The sequence below is a fragment of the Ranitomeya imitator genome, chromosome 3 (genome assembly GCF_032444005.1).
Source record: "Ranitomeya imitator isolate aRanImi1 chromosome 3, aRanImi1.pri, whole genome shotgun sequence".
Classification (NCBI taxonomy): domain Eukaryota; kingdom Metazoa; phylum Chordata; class Amphibia; order Anura; family Dendrobatidae; genus Ranitomeya; species Ranitomeya imitator.
Window position 1 is genome coordinate 468,438,982 of NC_091284.1, and position 17,441 is coordinate 468,456,422.

General features: G+C 44.3%; 1 protein-coding gene across 2 annotated transcripts in view; it reads left to right on the plus strand.

The window, feature by feature from the left end:
• The window catches only part of LOC138670269 (ubiquitin-conjugating enzyme E2 G1), a 111,016-nt gene that overhangs the window by 92,041 nt on the left and 1,534 nt on the right, over positions 1-17,441 (plus strand). For both annotated transcript variants that reach the window (XM_069757463.1, XM_069757462.1), the window contains exons 3-5: positions 1,923-2,020; positions 2,964-3,142; positions 17,102-17,224. In XM_069757463.1, the coding sequence (XP_069613564.1) occupies positions 1,923-2,020; positions 2,964-3,142; positions 17,102-17,188 (364 nt within the window). In that variant the 3' untranslated portion in view covers positions 17,189-17,224. The remainder of the gene's footprint in view (positions 1-1,922; positions 2,021-2,963; positions 3,143-17,101; positions 17,225-17,441) is intronic.

A 17,441-nucleotide genomic window follows, 5' to 3' on the forward strand; every position in this document is an offset into this window, starting at 1 on the left:
ACAAGAGACAACCGGCAAGTACAAAGGTTCGCTTCCCTGAACACCAGGGATCACCCAGATATGTTGGACTCTCTCCACCATCCTTGGCGGTTCAGACTGGCATATGCCTTTCCTCCAATGTCTCTGATTCCTCTAGTGATCAGAAAGATCAGGAGGGAACAGGCAAGAGTAATCCTCATTGCACCATTCTGGCCGAAAAGACCATGGTTCTCTTGTCTCCAGACCATGTGCCTATGCGATCCTTGGATCCTCCCATCAGACAAGGAGCTGCTGTACCAAGGCCCCTTTTTCCACCCGCAAGTGAAAGGTCTTCACTTGACGGCGTGGAATTTGAGAGGCAACTATTAAGTTCCAGAGGGTTCTCAACAGAACTAGTAAACACCCTCTTATTGAGCAGGAAAAGATCTACCACCCTAATATATAGTAGGGTATGGAATAAATTTTTAGACTTCTACACGGTACCGTTCACTAAGCAAGTTCCACTCACACCTATCCTAGAGTTCTTGCAAAAAGGCCGAGAGTTAGGACTATCTGTAAATACCTTAAGAGTTCAGGTCTCGGCATTAGGAGCCCTATATGGATGCAATATAGCAGCTAATAGGTGATTCTCCAGATTCATAAAATCTTGTGAACGTAGTAAACCGGTCCATATTCCCCGTCTACCTCCGTGGGATTTAAATCTAGTATTAGAGGCCTTAACAAGCTCTCCATTTGAACCATTAGATTCAATACCTTTAAAAATCCTAACATATAAAGTAGCCTTACTAGTAGCCCTAACCTCAGCTAGACGGGTTAGTGACATCCAGGCCCTATCAGTAGACCCACCTTTCTTACTGATATTTCATGATCGGATAGTCCTGAAACCAGACCCCTCATACCTCCCTAAGGTAGCGTCCACCTACCACAGGTCACAAGAAATATTTCTCCCTTCCTTTTTTGATTCACCTGTAACTCCAGAACATCATAAGTTCCACACCTTAGATGTCAGAAGAGCCATCCTGACTTATATAGAAAGGTGTCAGACATGGAGGGAGAGTAGGGCTCTGTTTATCTCCTTTCAGGGCCACAAGAAAGGACATGGGGTCACGAGAGCTACCATATCTCGGTGGATCAGAGAGGCTATCTGCTTGGCCTATACGTCAAAAGGCGAGATTCCTCCAGTGGGTATAAAAGCGCACTCAACACGAGCCATGGCTTCCTCCTGGGCGGAACAAGCAGATGTACCGATCCATTTAATATGTAAGGCTGCAACTTGGTCTACACCTTCTACCTTCTACAACCATTATAGACTTGATCTGTCCACGTCTTCTGATCTGACCTTTGGTAGAGCTGTTCTTAATACAGTAATCCCACCCAAATAATGACTCTCTGAAAATCTCTCGTGGGGTGCTGTCGTGGCGAAGGGTAAAAAGCCGGATTACGTACCGGTAATGCTCTTTTAATGAGTCCACGACAGCACCCATGTATTACCCTCCCTAAATTATGCACAGCTCTTTCCTTTAAGGTCACAAATAATGGTTGTATAGAGTTAAGAAATTTATGTGACTGAATAAGAATGAATACTAACACTTTTGCGGTTCCCCTTTTTATACTCTGTAACTAAACTGAGGAGGAGAGGGGACCGCCTCCTTTTATTCTGTAGGTTTCCTGTTCCTATGGGCGGATCCCTCTCTCTCATGTGGGGTGCTGTCGTGGACTCATTAAAAGAGCATTACCGGTACGTAATCCGGCTTTTATTCCTCCTGGAAACTTTGGGCTTTCAGTCATATAGGCGTGATTTCAGTTAAAGCTCACTAGTTCTTCTGACTTCTAGAGGGCAACAGTTACTTTGAAATTTGTCAGTGATCAAATGAATGCTGGTTACATCACTGCTTTTGTGGTATGATGTGGTACCATAATGTGTACATTTCTTTGCTCCATAGTGAGGGTGGTGTATTCAAAGCGCATCTTACGTTTCCAAGGGATTATCCCCTAAGGCCGCCTAAAATGAAATTCATAACTGAGATATGGCACCCGAATGGTGAGTAGTCTTTATATAAAATGTCTGTTACATGAAGCTAAATTTAAAAAAATAAAAAATAAAAAAAAATTAAGCACCCTAAATAACATAGTGCATTTGCAATGCTAAGGGTATGTGCACACGTCAGGATTTTTAGCGTTTTTTTTTTTTGCGGATTTTCGCTATAAATCCGGTAAAAAAAACACTAACATTATGCATCCTATCATTTAGAATGCATTCCGCATTTTTTGTGCAGATGTTAGCGTTTTTTTCTGCAAAAAAAAAGCATCCCGCAAAAAATCCGGACATGCTCAATCTTTTTCCGGACTTTTTGCGGATTTGCTATCAAAAAGGTCATTCAGGGGAAAAAAAAAAATCCGCAAAAAACGCGCAAATTCCGCGAGAAATCCGCGTGAGAAAAGGACGCGGATTTCTGGCAGAATTCTCAGGATTTTGTCAGGAAATAATCCTGACGTGTGCACATACCCTAACAATACTAAGCTAACTGCATCTGAGTCCAAGAAGAGGAAAAAAGTAATGCTGGATCCTTGAGATAAAAATATCCTTGTTTTTATTTGAAAATAATTTTAAAAATCAGTAACTGGTTGACGCGTTTCGGCCAAAAGCCTTAGTCGTAACACTCAGGCTCTTGCCATGATGTACAATAACAAATTGTATTGTGGTACCGTGTTAGCCAGAAAAATCGATGTGAATACTTCAAGGATGTTTTATCTCAACGATCCAGCATTACTTTTTTTTTTTTTTCTTCTTCTTTGACTTATTCATACACCCAGCCGGGCTGTGGCCCCATTGGCGCGTACACCCTAATCTCGTTTTGCAGGGGAGTTTGGACATAAGCCCCGACTGGACCAACGAATGGGAGCTGGAACATTAGTGTGAAATCTACCTTGGGGTTACTAATGAATGTATGTCTTTTTACCAGTTTTTAATTTTTCTCTTTCAGTTGATAAGAATGGTGATGTGTGCATTTCTATTCTTCACGAGCCTGGGGAGGATAAATATGGCTATGAAAAACCAGAAGAGCGCTGGCTTCCTATCCATACGGTGGAGACTATAATGATCAGTGTCATTTCTATGCTAGCAGACCCTAATGGAGACTCACCGGCCAATGTAGATGCAGCAGTAGGTTCACATATATTATTTTGTGATAACATAAAAACATTAATAACCCATGAATATTTGCTTAGAAATGCAAAAGTGTAGTAAATTAGCACTTCCATTTACTTTTCTAGTGTTCCATTTTGGCTGTGTTCACATCTACCAGAGTTACAAATGTTTTAGAATCCCATTAGGACCTGTTTCACAGCTTTAGGAAGCGTGGACCATGCCCGGATCAGAGGACCCTGATTTTGCTCCTGATTTTCGCTAACTGCTGCTTTATATATTCCTATATAAGGCTGTGTTTTCTGATCCCAACCATGGTCCATCTGTCACCGACGAGTGAAACCACCCTAAAGCGGAGATTAAATATATTGAACTGTAGCTTTATAGATTTTGTACTTTGCAAATCAAATTCTTCTTTTCTAGTCTGCTTGTGTGATGGACACAAACAAGTTCTTATGATGATGGAGATACTGTCCGCTTCTCCAGGCCTCCCAAACCAACACCTTGTACAGTCATGGCCAAAAGTGTTGATACTATTGAAATTGCTACCGAAAATGAATTACCGGTATTTCTCCTAGAACATTATTGCAATTACACGCTTTGTTATACACATACTTTGCCTCTCAGCTCTTTTGTGTTCAAATACACAAATTAAATAAACATGATATAATTTTACACACAACCCCAAAAATGGGCAAAAATTTGTTGGCACCCTCAACTTAATATTTGGTTTCACAAGCTTTGGAATAAATAACTGCAACAAACCACTTTCTATAACAATCAACAAGCTGCTTACGCCTCTCAACTGGAATATTGGACAACTGTTATTTTTGCAAACTGCTCCAGGTCTCTCATATTTGAAGGGTGCCTTCGTCCAACTACAATTTTAACCTCTTTACGACCTTGGACATAGCCATACTTCCAGGTTGGGTGGTACTTAACCCCTTAAGCCCCAAGGGTGGTTTGCACGTTAATGACCAGGCCAATTTTTACAATTCTGACCACTGCCCCTTTATGAGGTTATAACTCTGGAACGCTTCAACAGATCTTGGCGATTCTGACATTGTTTTCTCGTGACATATTGTACTTCATGATAGTGGTAAAATTTATTCGATATAACTTGCGTTTATTTGAGAAAAAAACGGAAATTTGGCGAAAATTTTTGAAAATTTCGTAATTTTCCAACTTTGAATTTTTATACACTTAAATCACAGAGATATGTCACACAAAATAATTAATAAGTAACATTTCCCACATGTCTACTTTACATCAGCACAATTTTGGAAGCTAATTTTTTTTGTTTGTTAGGGAGTTATAAGGGTTAAAAGTTGACCAGCAATTTCTCATTTACAACACCAATATTTTTTAGGGACCACATCACATTTAAAGTCATTTTGAGGGGTCTGCATGATAGAAAATAACCAAGTGTAACATCATTCTAAAAACTGCACCCCTCAAGGTGCTCAAAACCATATTCAAGAAGTTTATTAACCCTTCAGGTGTTTTACAGGAATTTTTGGAATGTTTAAATAAAAATGAACATTTAACTTTTTTTCACAAAAAATTTTTCAGCTCCAATTTGTTTTATTTTACCAAGTGTAACAGGAGAAAATGGACCCCAAAAGTTGTTGTGCCATTTGTCCTGAGCATGCCAATACCCCATATGTGGGGGTAAACCACTGTTTGGGCGCATGGCAGAGCTTGGAAGGGAAGGAGCGCCATTTGACTTATCAATGCAAAATTGACTGGAATTGAGATTGGAAACCATGTCACGTTTGGAGAGCCCCTGATGTACCTAAGCATTGAAACCCCCCCCCCCCCCACAAGTGACACCATTTTGGAAAGTAGACCCCGTAAGGAACTCATCTAGATGTGTTTTGACAGCTTTGAACCCCCCCCCCCCCCCCCCAAGTGTTTCACTACAGTTTATAACGCAGAGCCGTGGAAATAAAAATATATTTTTTTTTTCACAAAAATTTTTTAGCTACCAGTTTTGTCTTTTCCCAAGGGTAACAGGAGAAATTGGACCCTAAAAGTTGTCCAATTTGTCCTGAATACGCTGATACCCCATATTTGGGGGGAACCACTGTTTGGGCGCATGGCAGAGCTCGGAAGGGAAGGAGCACCATTTGGAATGCAGACTTAGATGGATTGGTCTGCAGGAGTCACGTTGCATTTGCAGAGCCCCTGATGCACCTAAACAGTAGAAATCCCCCACAAATGACCCCATATTGGAAACTAGACCCCCCCAAGGAACTTATCTAGATGTGTTGTACTTTGAACTTTGAACCCCCAAGTGTTTCACTACAGTTTATAACGCAGAGCTGTGAAAATAAAAATTATTTTTTTTTCCCACAAATGTTTTTAGCCCCACAAATTTTTTATTTTCCCAAGGGTAACAAGAGAAATTGGGCCCCCAATAGTTTTCCAATTTGTCCTGAGTATGCTGATACCCCATATGTTGGGGTAAACCCCTGTTTTGACGCACGGGAGAGCTCGGAAGGGAAAGAGCACTGTTTTTTACTTTTTCAACGCAGAATTGGCTGGAATTGAGACCGGACGCCATGTCGCGTTTGGAGAGCCCTGATGTGCCTAAACAGTGGAAACCCCCAATTCTAACTGAAACCCTATCCCAAACACACCGCTAACCCTAATCTTAACCGTAACCCTAACCACACCCAAACCTAATCCCATCCATAAATGTAATCCAAACCCTAACTTTAGCCCCAACCCTAACCTTAATTTTAGCCCCAACCTTAAATTTAGCCCCAGCCCCAACCCGAATTCTAGCCCCAACCCGAATTCTAGCCCCAACCCGAATTCTAGCCCCAACCCGAATTCTAGCCCCAATCCGAATTCTAGCCCCAACCCGAATTCTAGCCCCAACCCTAACCCTAGCCCTAACGGGAAAATGGAAATAAATACATTTTTTTTTTTTTTTAATTTTTTTATGTTTCCCTAACTAAGGGGGTGATGAAGGAGGGTTTGATTTACTTTTATAGCTGGTTTTTTTTAGCGGATTTTTATGATTGGCAGCAGTCACACACTAAAAGACGCTTTTTATTGCAAAAAATATTTTTTTGCATTCCCACATTTTGAGACCTATAATTTTTCCATATTTTGTTCCACATAGTCATGTGAGGTCTTGTTTTTTGCGGGACAAGTTGACGTTTTTATTGGTAACACTTTTGGGCACGTGACATTTTTTGATCGCTTTTTTATTCCGACTTTTGTGAAGCAGAATTACCAAAAATCAGCTATTCATGAATTTCTTGGGGGGGGGGAAGGGGCGGCATTTATACCGTTCCACGTTTGGTAAAATGGATAAAGCAGTTTTATTCTTCGGGTCAGTACGATTACAGCGATACCTCATTTAGATTATTTTTTTATGTTTTGGCGCTTTTATACAATAAAAACTATTTTATAGAAGAAATAATTATTTTTGCATCCCTTTATTCTGAGGACTATAACTTTTTATTTTTTTGCTGATGATGCTGTATGGCGGCTCGTTTTTTGCGGGACAAGATGACGTTTTCAGCGGTACCATGGTTATTTATACCTGTCTTTTTGTTCGGCGGTATGATAATAAAGCATTGTTTTTGCCTCGTGTTTTGTTTTGTTTCTTTTTTTTTTTTTACGGTGTTCCTTGAAAAGGTTAACTAGTGGGCCAGTTTTATAGGTCAGGCCGTTACGGACGCGGCGATACTAAATGTGTACTTTTATTGTTTTGTTTTTTTATTTAGGTAAAGAAATGTATTTATGGGAACAATATTTTTTTTTTTTTCTCTTTATTAAGGAATTTTTTTTTTTTTTTACTTTGTCCCAGAGGGGACATCACTGTGTAGTGACAGATCGCTGATCTGACACTTTGCAGAGCACTGTGTCAGATCAGCGATCTGACATGCACTGCTCCTGGCTTACCAGCGCCTGCTCTGAGCAGGCACTTGGTAAGCCACCTCCCTGCAGGACCTGGAAGTAGCCCCGCGGCCATTTTGGATCCGGTTCCTGCAGGGAGGAGACGCTCTGTACAAGGTAAGCACGTCGCCTTGTACCGATCGTCTCAGGGAAGCCCGCAGGGAGCCCCCTCCCTGCGCGATGCTTCCCTGTACCGATGGAACACTGCGATCATGTTTGATCGCAGTGTGTCGGGGGTAAATGTGCCGGGAGCGGTCCGTGACCGCTCCTGGCACATAGTGCCGGATGTCAGCTGCGATAGTCATACATTTCTGGGTGCTTATTAAAGTATGTTAATAATTGTCCTGTTGGAAGACCCGTGACCTAGGATGCAAACGCAGCTTTCTGACACTAAGCACTACTTTGTGACCCAAAATCCTTTAATCTACAGATTTCATGCTTCCCCCCCCCCCCCCAAAAAAAAAATAAATAAATAAATTTGAACCTCCACCATTTTGATTGTAGGCAGGGGTTTGACACTGACAGCTTGGGGTTCCTGTCCAAGAAATGTATTTGGACACCCATCCACGGCATGCCGCTTATGATGAGGTCAATCTGGCCATGGGACCCCTTGGAGCCTTGCGCTCTGAGCAACAGGCCATATTTCTCTCATCACCACCTTGAAAGCCGGGGCGTACATAGATTTGACATAGAACGTTTGCTATGGTTCCATTTGGGCCTCCCCACACCTAAACATTATATATATATATTTCAACAAAAGTTGGTTTAATATGGTGTAGGTCCACCTTTTGCGGCGATTACAGCCTCAACTATGTATGTGTATATTAATAAATATATATATATATATATATATATATATATATATATATATATATATATATATATATATATATATATGTATATGTGTATATATTTATTATTTATTTATTTTTTATGGAGATTCATATCTGAAAGGGTATTTGCACACGTTGCAGATTCTCTGCGGATCCGCAGGGTTTTTTTGTAGTGCAGAAACGCTGCAGATCTGCAATTGATTTACATTGTCCAGTAAATCAATGAGAAAAAAAAATGCTGTGCACACTTTGCGGAAAATCCGCTGCAGAAACGCTGCGGTTTAAAAGTAGCATGTCACTACTTTTTTGTGAATCTGCAGCATTTTTGTACCCATTCCATTATAGAAAACCGCAGGGGTAAAAAAAACACAGCAAATCCACAAGAAAACCACAGCAGAAACGCACAAAAGCTGCGGAACTGCACAAAAAACGCAACAAATCCGCAGGTGCGTTTTTTTGCCAGGAGAGGCAGAATCCGCACCAGAAATTCCTAAGCCTAATCCGCAACGTGTGCACATAGCTTTAGGATTCGGCTCTGCTGAGCCCAACCATGTATATATTAAATGTCTGGTATGTGATAATGGGCTAATCCCCAAATAAATCAAGTTATCCTCAATCCTGATGATAAAGAATAACTTACAGACTTTTGGGGGACTGACCTCTGGGAGCCCTAGCAATCCTGAGAACAAGACCATGCAGCTCAGCAATTAATGGATTGAAGGGGGGGGGGGGGGGGTGCATGCTTGATTTCTAATGAAGAGAGCAGAGGCCAAGCATGTACAACTCTGCTCCATTCAAGACAAGACTGCAGGCCCCTGTTCTCTGAATATTGGGGGAGGAGAGGAGGTGGTTGGATCCTATGGATCGGCGGAGAGAACTTATTTGGTGAATAACCCTTTAAAGAGCCAGGTTGATTTTCCTATTTTCTCTGATCGCCCATGACGGCACCACGGAGAGAGGGGATCCGCCCACCAAGGACAGGAAACCTACGGATAAAAAGGCGGTACCACTCTCCTGCATCAGTTGGTTTCCTGTCCTTGATGGGAGACCTACGGACTTACCAGTCGTCGTTGGAATTCCGGGGCCAACCAGTCCGATTCAGGCAGCTGGGGTCCCTCTGCCTCGGCTAGGGTGGTGACCCGAAGCGCCACCGCTGGGAGCCAGTGAGCCGACAGGGTGTGCGGGGGAGGTGACAAGGAATTCGCGGTCACCTCCCCAGGTAAGATGCAGCAGCGGCAACATCCAGGGAGGTCCCTCTGTGGTTGCGGGAGGTGCAGCGCGACCCTCCCTAAAACAAGCATAAGTCTGCACGCTGCACCGCCATCGGGCGTGCAGAGAAAGCGCTACAGGGCTGCATAGGACCGGGGGTGCCGGTCAGCAGCGCCATTCTGCTTCCCGGGTGCCATCTTGGAAGTTCGGCGCATGCCCGGGATCTAGCTGGTCTCGCGGTGCGCCGGTATGCGCGGGCGCCGGGAGGGCTTCCGGCCGGGCGCTTCATGCAGGCGCCGGTGTTGCCGGGCGGTGCGTTCTGCGCAGGCGCCGGCGGGACTTCCGGCCGGGCGCTTGGTGCGCTTAGCGCAGGCGCCGGCGAGTCTTCCGGCCGGGCGCCTGGTGCGCTCTGCGCAGGCGCCGGCGGGGTTCCGGCCGGGCGCTTGGCGCGGTCTGCGCAGGTGCCGGCGGGACGGCTGTTAGAGCGCTGCGCAGGCGCCGGCGTTCGGCGGTCGCTACTGCGCAGGTGCGGGCGGATTCAAAAAGCAGGAGCCTCAAGAGATAGGAGCGCTAGCTCAGCCAAGCTCGAGGCAGCATCCGCACACCAGCAGCAGTATGAGCGACCCGGCATCACCTTTGCCCGAATCACCTCCACCTGCAGCATCGCCGCAGCAGCAGCAGCAAAAAAGGCGACAGCAGAAAGGGGACCAGGACACCAGCAAGGAACGCCAAAGGTCTCAACACAGTAAGGAGTCCAGTACGGCGTCGGGGAGAAAGCCAGAGGCAGAGAACCCCCCAACCGGTATTTATGGGTCCTGGAGGTGGTAAGTGGATCTTCGTGAATGTCAGAGACAGTAAGAGTGTTATTTGTCTCTTTTAGGGGAGGAAAAGCGTAGCTAAAACTAAGCACAAAAGTTGCGCCATCTGTAGAGAGGATCTTCCACCTACATGGGATAAGAGACTATGCAATACTTGCATTCAGCAGACTGTATCTGAAAACCTTCCAGGGTTTGCAACAGATCTTAAAAGCCTAATTAAGGAGCAAGTGGAGGACACCTTTAGGTCACTAAAAAGTGGAAAAAAAAGGAAAAAGACCAAACACAGGTCCCCATCTCCAGTCTCAAAATCCGAAAGTGAGAGTTCAATGTCATCAGTCTCCTCCGATTCATCTGCATCATCTACTTCTTCCTCAGGGGGACATAACTGTTTCCCTCTAGAGGATACTGATGGCCTCATAAAGGCAGTGAGAAGTACCATGGGGTTGGTAGACTCCCATCCTAAAAAAACAGTACAAGACATCATGTTTGGGGGCTTAGAACAGAAAAAGAGAAGAGCTTTCCCGCTTAACGAAGCAATCGCGGCCTTGATTAAGAAGGAATGGAAGAAACCCATGAGGAAGACTCTCTTGACGCCAAAAAGGAAATACCCCTTTGAGGAGGAATCGTGCTCCTTTTGGGAGAAGGCCCCCAAATTAGATGTAGCAATTGCTAAAGCCTCAAAGAAATTCGCCCTCCCGTTTGAGGACATGGGGGTTCTAAAAGACCCCATGGACAAGAAGGCAGATGCCTTTCTCAAGGGGTCCTGGGAGGCAGCAGGAGGAGGCCTGAAGCCGGCAGTTGCAGCAGCATGTACTTCACGCTCGCTGATGATCTGGCTGAACCAACTAGAGGGTCAATTAAAGGGGAAAACTTCCCGGGACTCAATTCTGAACACATTACCCGTAATGAGAGGGGCCGCGGCTTTCCTAGCTGACTCCTCGGCCGACTCCATCAGGCTGTCCGCCAGAGCAGCAGTGTTTGCTAATGCGGCTAGGCGCGCCCTCTGGCTTAAGAATTGGCCAGGTGACCTGCAGACAAAAACGAAACTGTGTACCATCCCTTGTGAAGGAGAGTTTCTGTTCGGGTCAACTCTAGATGACATCCTGGAAAAAGCAGGGGACAAGAGAAAGTCCTTCCCCCTCTCTGGGTCTTCCCTCTTATAGGAAGCCCTTTCGGAACAAGAGGTTTTTCCGTAAGAACCCAGGGAGAGGCCAGGGGAAGTGGGAAGATGAGAAGAACAAGAATAAAGGGTTTATCTTCAACAAAAACCTCAATGACAGCAAGAAACCTCCACAATGAAGGTTCGCCCCAGGTGGGAGGGAGATTATCTCTTTCTCCCAGCCTGGGAAAAGATTACCTCCAGTCAATGGATCTTAAACATCATAAAATCAGGACTGAGATTAACATTCAAGAGGTACCCTCGTCCCTCTTTCAAGATAACATCTACAAGATCCTCGGCAGAAGAGCAGTTAACACTAGAGAACGAGATTGTGGGGTTAGTAAAAAAAGGAGTACTCCTGGAAGTTCCCCCTCAAGAAATAGGGCAAGGGTACTATTCCCCTCTGTTCCTAAGAAAGAAACCAGATGGTTCCTTCAGGACTATTATCAATTTGAGGAACCTAAACAATTACCTAGAGGTTCAGGCATTCAAGATGGAAACGATAAAGTCCTCAATCAAAATGCTGTTTCCTCAATGCTTCATGGTGGTCCTAGACCTGAAGGACGCATATTATCACGTCCCAATACACAAGGATCACCAAAGATTCCTCAGAATGGCAATCCACATCAAGGGAGTCCTAAGCCACTTCCAGTTCACAGCCCTACCATTTGGCCTAGCAATAGCCCCGAGGGTCTTCACAAAGCTGGTCGCGGAGGTAATGGCTCACCTCAGGGAAGAAAACACCCTGATCGTACCATATCTGGACGATTTTCTGGTGATAGGCTCCTCCCCGCAACATTGCAAGAATCAGCTAGATTTAGTGATTCATTCTCTAAAAGACCTGGGCTGGCTAATAAACCTAGAGAAATCCAGATTGGTGCCTTCTCAGGTTCAGGAGTACCTAGGTCTCACTCTAGACTCCAGGAAAATGGAATGCCGGCTCCCAGAGAGCAAAATACAAAAGATAATGAGCTTAGCGTTAAGAGTACAATCTCTCCCCTCTATAACTCTCCGTCAGGGCATGTCCCTGTTAGGCTCTATGACCTCTTGCATTCCTGCGGTCCAGTGGGCCCAACTACACTCAAGAGATCTCCAATGGCAGCTACTTTCAGAGCAAATCCTCCTAGGAGAGCATTTAGACGGGCGGTTAACATTATCTCCTCGCACCAATCACTCTGATTTGGTGGACGTTGCAGGAAAATCTTTCCCAGGGAGTCCCATGGGTAATCCCGATATCAAAGGTCCTAACCACGGACGCAAGCCCCTCAGGGTGGGGAGCTCATCTGGGCGACTTGGTAGCTCAGGGCATTTGGTCTCCTTCCCTTGCAAACAATTCCTCCAATATGAAGGAACTCCTGGCTGTAAAATTTGCCCTTCAGGAATTCTCGGGAGTCCTTCAATCTCACCACGTAAGGGTGATGTCGGACAATCGGGTAGTAGTGTCCTACATAAACCATCAGGGGGGTACCCGTTCCAAAAGCCTAATGGAAGTGACCAACTCGATCCTTCATTTAGCCGAGAACAACCTTCTATCCCTGACAGGCCTACACATAAAGGGGGTAGACAATTACTAGGCAGACTTCCTCAGTCGATCCAGCCTAAAACAGTGGGAATGGGAACTAAATACAGAGATATTTACCCAGATCACACAAAAATGGGGTGTTCCCAAAATAGATCTCTTCGCGAGCCATTTAAACAAAAAAGTAGCCTCCTTTTGCTCCCTATCTCCCCTGGGGAACCCAGTAGCTGTGGACGCGTTCCTGATCCCTTGGGGTCACCATCTGGTCTATGCCTTTCCTCCCCTCATTATGATTCCAGCAGTGCTGAGGAAGATTCGGGAGGACGGGGCGCTGGTCAATTTAATTGCCCCGTTCTGGCCGAAGAGACCTTGGTTCTCATGGATGAGGAAAATGTCAATATCCGACCCTTGGGTATTACCAGACCTCCAGGATCTGTTGTCACAGGGCCCAATCTGTCATCCACAAGTCAAGAACTTGCACTTGACAGCCTGGCTCTTGAGAGGAAAATATTAGAAAACAGAGGGTTCTCTTCGGGGTTAATCTCAACTCTGTTAAAAAGTAGGAAGCCGGTTACAACAAAACAGTACGGCAAAATATGGAAAAAGTTTCTGTCCTTTTCAGGTGCAAAAATAGGGAAAGAGATTCCCATCAATTCCATATTAGAGTTCCTACAAAACGGGTTGGATATGGGTTTAGCCACCAGTACCCTAAAAGTTCACGTGGCAGCATTAGGAGCCCTATTTAATTTCGACCTAGCTTCAAATAGGTGGGTCTCTAGATTCATTAAGGCAGCAGGAAGATCAAGGCCTCTGCCAGTAAAAGTGGTTCCTCAATGGGACTTAAACTTGGTCCTTAAAGCACTGACCAGTCCTCCATTCGAACCATTACATGAATCTACAATAAAAACGCTATCCCTCAAAACAGCTCTTAGTCGCCCTCACTTCTGCCCGTAGGGTCAGTGACTTACAGGTTCTTTCAGCCAACCCTCCTCACACACAATTTCTAGAGGACAGGGTTGTTCTAAAAACAGACCCAGCATATCTCCCGAAAGTGGCTTCAAAATTTCACAGGTCTCAAGAGATATCTCTCCCCTCCTTCTGCCCTAACCCTAAGAACAAGGAGGAACAAACACTACATACACTAGATGTAAGAAGACGTCTCTTACACTACCTAGAAGTCACTAGAGAGAGTAGGGAGGATTGCTCTCTGTTTGTGTGTTTCCAGGGTCCCCGGAAGGGGAAAAAAGCATCTAAAGCCACCATAGCAAGATGGATCACAGACGCCATCAGTCTATCATATTCAGCAAGTGGGATGTCCGTTCCCGGGGAGGTTAAGGCTCACTCAACGAGGGCAGTAGCAACTTCCTGGGCGGAGAAGGCCGGAGCTTCCATAGACCAGATATGTAGAGCTGCTACCTGGTCCTCACCATCCACATTCTATAGGCACTATAGATTGGACCTAATCTCCTCTACAGACCTTACTTTTGGTAAAAGGGTTCTGGAGGCGGTGGTCCCTCCCTGAATGTACTATCTATGCAATTCTCTCCGTGGTGCCGTCATGGGCGATCAGAGAAAAATATAGTTCTTACCGATAACGGTATTTCTCTGAGCCCATGACGGCACCCGTACATTCCCTCCCTTCACTTGTGGGTGTACACATTGAAATGGTGCCATAGTCCATTTATAGTTTAAAGTCACGCGGTATCTTGTTATACTAAACAGTTAAAAATTTTACAAATGTCTTAGTAGTCTCCCATCGTTATCTATGTAAACAAACTGATGCAGGAGAGTGGTACCGCCTTTTTATCCGTAGGTTTCCTGTCCTTGGTGGGCGGATCCCCTCTCTCCGTGGTGCCGTGATGGGCTCAGAGAAATACCGTTATCGGTAAGAACTATATTTTTTTACAATTACAGTATCGTGCGTAAATCAAAAACAAATATGTTCACACATGCATACACTGATATACAGATATGTATGGACACCTGCATAAACGCATGCTTACACTGATATACAGATATGTATGGACACCTGCATAAACGCATGCTTACACTGATATACAGATATGTATGGACACCTGCATAAACGCATGCTTACACTGATATACAGATATGTATGGACACCTGCATAAACGCATGCATACATACATACATACATACATGCGTGCGCACACACAGGGCTGGCTCCAGGTTTTCGTGGGCCCTGGGCGAGTATGTGGGCTCCTTTAGCACATACCACGATTCACAGGGCACAGATACAGCAGATAAATATTGGTATAGTATATTGTCAGATTTCACTTCTTACATTACAGAGTGATATCTATTGTAATTTCTAAAATACAGGAGAAGGGATTAAGGTTATCGAGGGTCCACAGGTTTTAGTGTTTCAGAACCTGTAGTATGAGGTAAATGGTCTATTGATTAAATGGACCCTACCAGTAGAATCTGTCCTCGGCAGTGTGCCCTTTACAAAAGTCAATTTCCTCCTATACAGTCCTCCAAACAGTATAATGGACCCCATATATTACTCCATATAGTTTGGGCCCCATATAGTGGCCCGTACAGTAGTGGGCCCCCATATATAGTGGCCCATACATAATGCAAATCAAATACTTGCCTCTCCCTCTTTCCGCCGCATGGCCGGTCTGCTCACCGACTTTTGCTTTTATGCAGTGCTCAGGACAGAGGGCGCGTGGTAGTGACGTCATCGCCCCCTCTGCCCTGAGACATCAGTCAGAAGAGAAAAGACCTGTGGAGGGAGAGGTAAGTATATCAAACTGTTTAAAGCATGGGCCCTCCCCCCAACTCACAAGCCCCATAGCATGCCAGTACGCCAGGTGGTGATAGAGGTCCTGCCTGCAAAGGCCCCGATGCAATTGCAGAGGCGGTATGTCTGCCCCTGACTGTAGGTACTGTTCTTTTATTTTCAGTTAACAGAATGCTGTGCTTTACCAAAAAGCGCTCTTGGTTTCATCTATCCACAAGACACTTTCTCAGAAGGATTTTGGCTTAATCATATGTCTTGGCAAACTGCAGTCTAGTTTTCTCCGTCAGCAGTGGGGTCCTCCTGGGTCTGTCAACATTTGAATGAAATGCTGTAGAAGCAAATAGTTTGCGCTGACACTGATGTATCCCGAGCCTGCTGGACAGTATGAATTTCATTGGAACTTGGTTGCTTTCCACCATCTGGACCATCCTGCATTGCAACCTTTCATTGATTTTTTTTTTTTTTTTTTTTCTCTGCCGTTCAGAGTGATTAGCTACAGTTTCATTGGTTGTTAACGTCTTGATTATGTTGCCCACTGCGAACAAAGGAAGATTTAAATTGTTGATATTATTCAACAATTTTGGTTCTCAAGTCCTCAGTGTTCTCTTCTTTCTGTTCCCCATGCTTAGTGTGGCACACACAATGCAAAGATTAAATAAACTTCTCTTATTATCTCTTTTGAGGTGTGATTTTTTTCATATTGCCCTCATGTTGCTTCCCACAGGTGAGTTTGAACAAGCATCACAAGCTTGAAACAAAGTTGTTCACCCAAAATTGTGGAAAAGTGGCAGAGATTTGGCCAGACCTTTTTTGTTTTTGGGTGGGGGAGGGTTATGAAATTGTCAAACTTGCCCCCCCCCCCTTTTTTTTTTTTTTTGCTTTCCAATATACGCATAGGAGATGGGGTATAACAAAACGTGTGATTGGAAGAAATGCATAATTTTCTAGAACAATTTCAATGGTGCCAACACTTTTTTGGCCATGATTGTATTTAATAATCCCTTTTAAACTATTCCTAATGAGCGCCTTTTTAGTGGTTCATTCATTTTTACATATGGCTAAAAAATGTGGGTGCAATATGCAAATTAGCAGGTGACTAGTTGGGGGAGTGTTTTCCTTGGAGTAATCGTCGCACTAATCATGTTGTCATCCCCCCCGTCCCCTCCTCACATGGGTATGTGTCCTGATCACGTCTGCTCTTTGCAAATTTCTGCCTCTGGCAATATGCAGCAAAGCCGGGTGTATGCACCTCAACTACATCAGTGCATGTCCAGGGACTTGTTGTCATCAGTTCTGCAAATGTTGTGGCTGCTTGTGTCCTTAATGGGCATGCTCAGTGTGCCGCTGAAGCTGGGGAGTGTATACCAGGCTTCACTGCGCACTGTCAGGGAAGCAAAGATTTGCAAAGAATTGTGGTTGATTCCACTAGGCAATTCCTGTACCTTTCTAACGTTATTATGGGTATGTGTTCTATCCGTGAAAAACACAACACGTGTCTTGAGTGAGGCCCAATCTCCAGCAATCTTGGATATGTGAACTAATTTGAGGCCAATCTAGCTTAGATTACAAAATGAAATGTTTTAGATAAGACCCTGGTCTCCACAGAGATGACTTCATTTCTAGCAGTGGCCCCGATGCACCTCTCATCAACAAGGGTATTTCTAGCAACATTCTACAACGTTCTTGTTAGATTGCATTGTATTTGATCAAATTACCGTATTTGCTGTCTTAATTTATTTTATTTTTTCACCTCTTCATAGAAAGAGTGGAGGGAAGATCGAAATGGTGAATTTAAGAGGAAAGTTGCCCGCTGTGTAAGAAAAAGCCAAGAGACTGCTTTCGAGTGACATTTATGCAGCAGCTAGTAGCTTCACAATTTCAGGGTAAATTTTCCCTTTTACATTTTTCCTTTCAGACACATTTATAATATGTTGGTGTTTTGGGAGATCATAAATAGTGTTTCTTTGAGACTAGTGATGAGCGGTCATGATAAATTTCTGCCACATGATCACTACTTTTAATCTTGGTGGATCTAGTGTTAGCAGATAGATAGATATCTATCTCTCTCTAATGCATTCTGTATGACTTGTCAATAAAAAT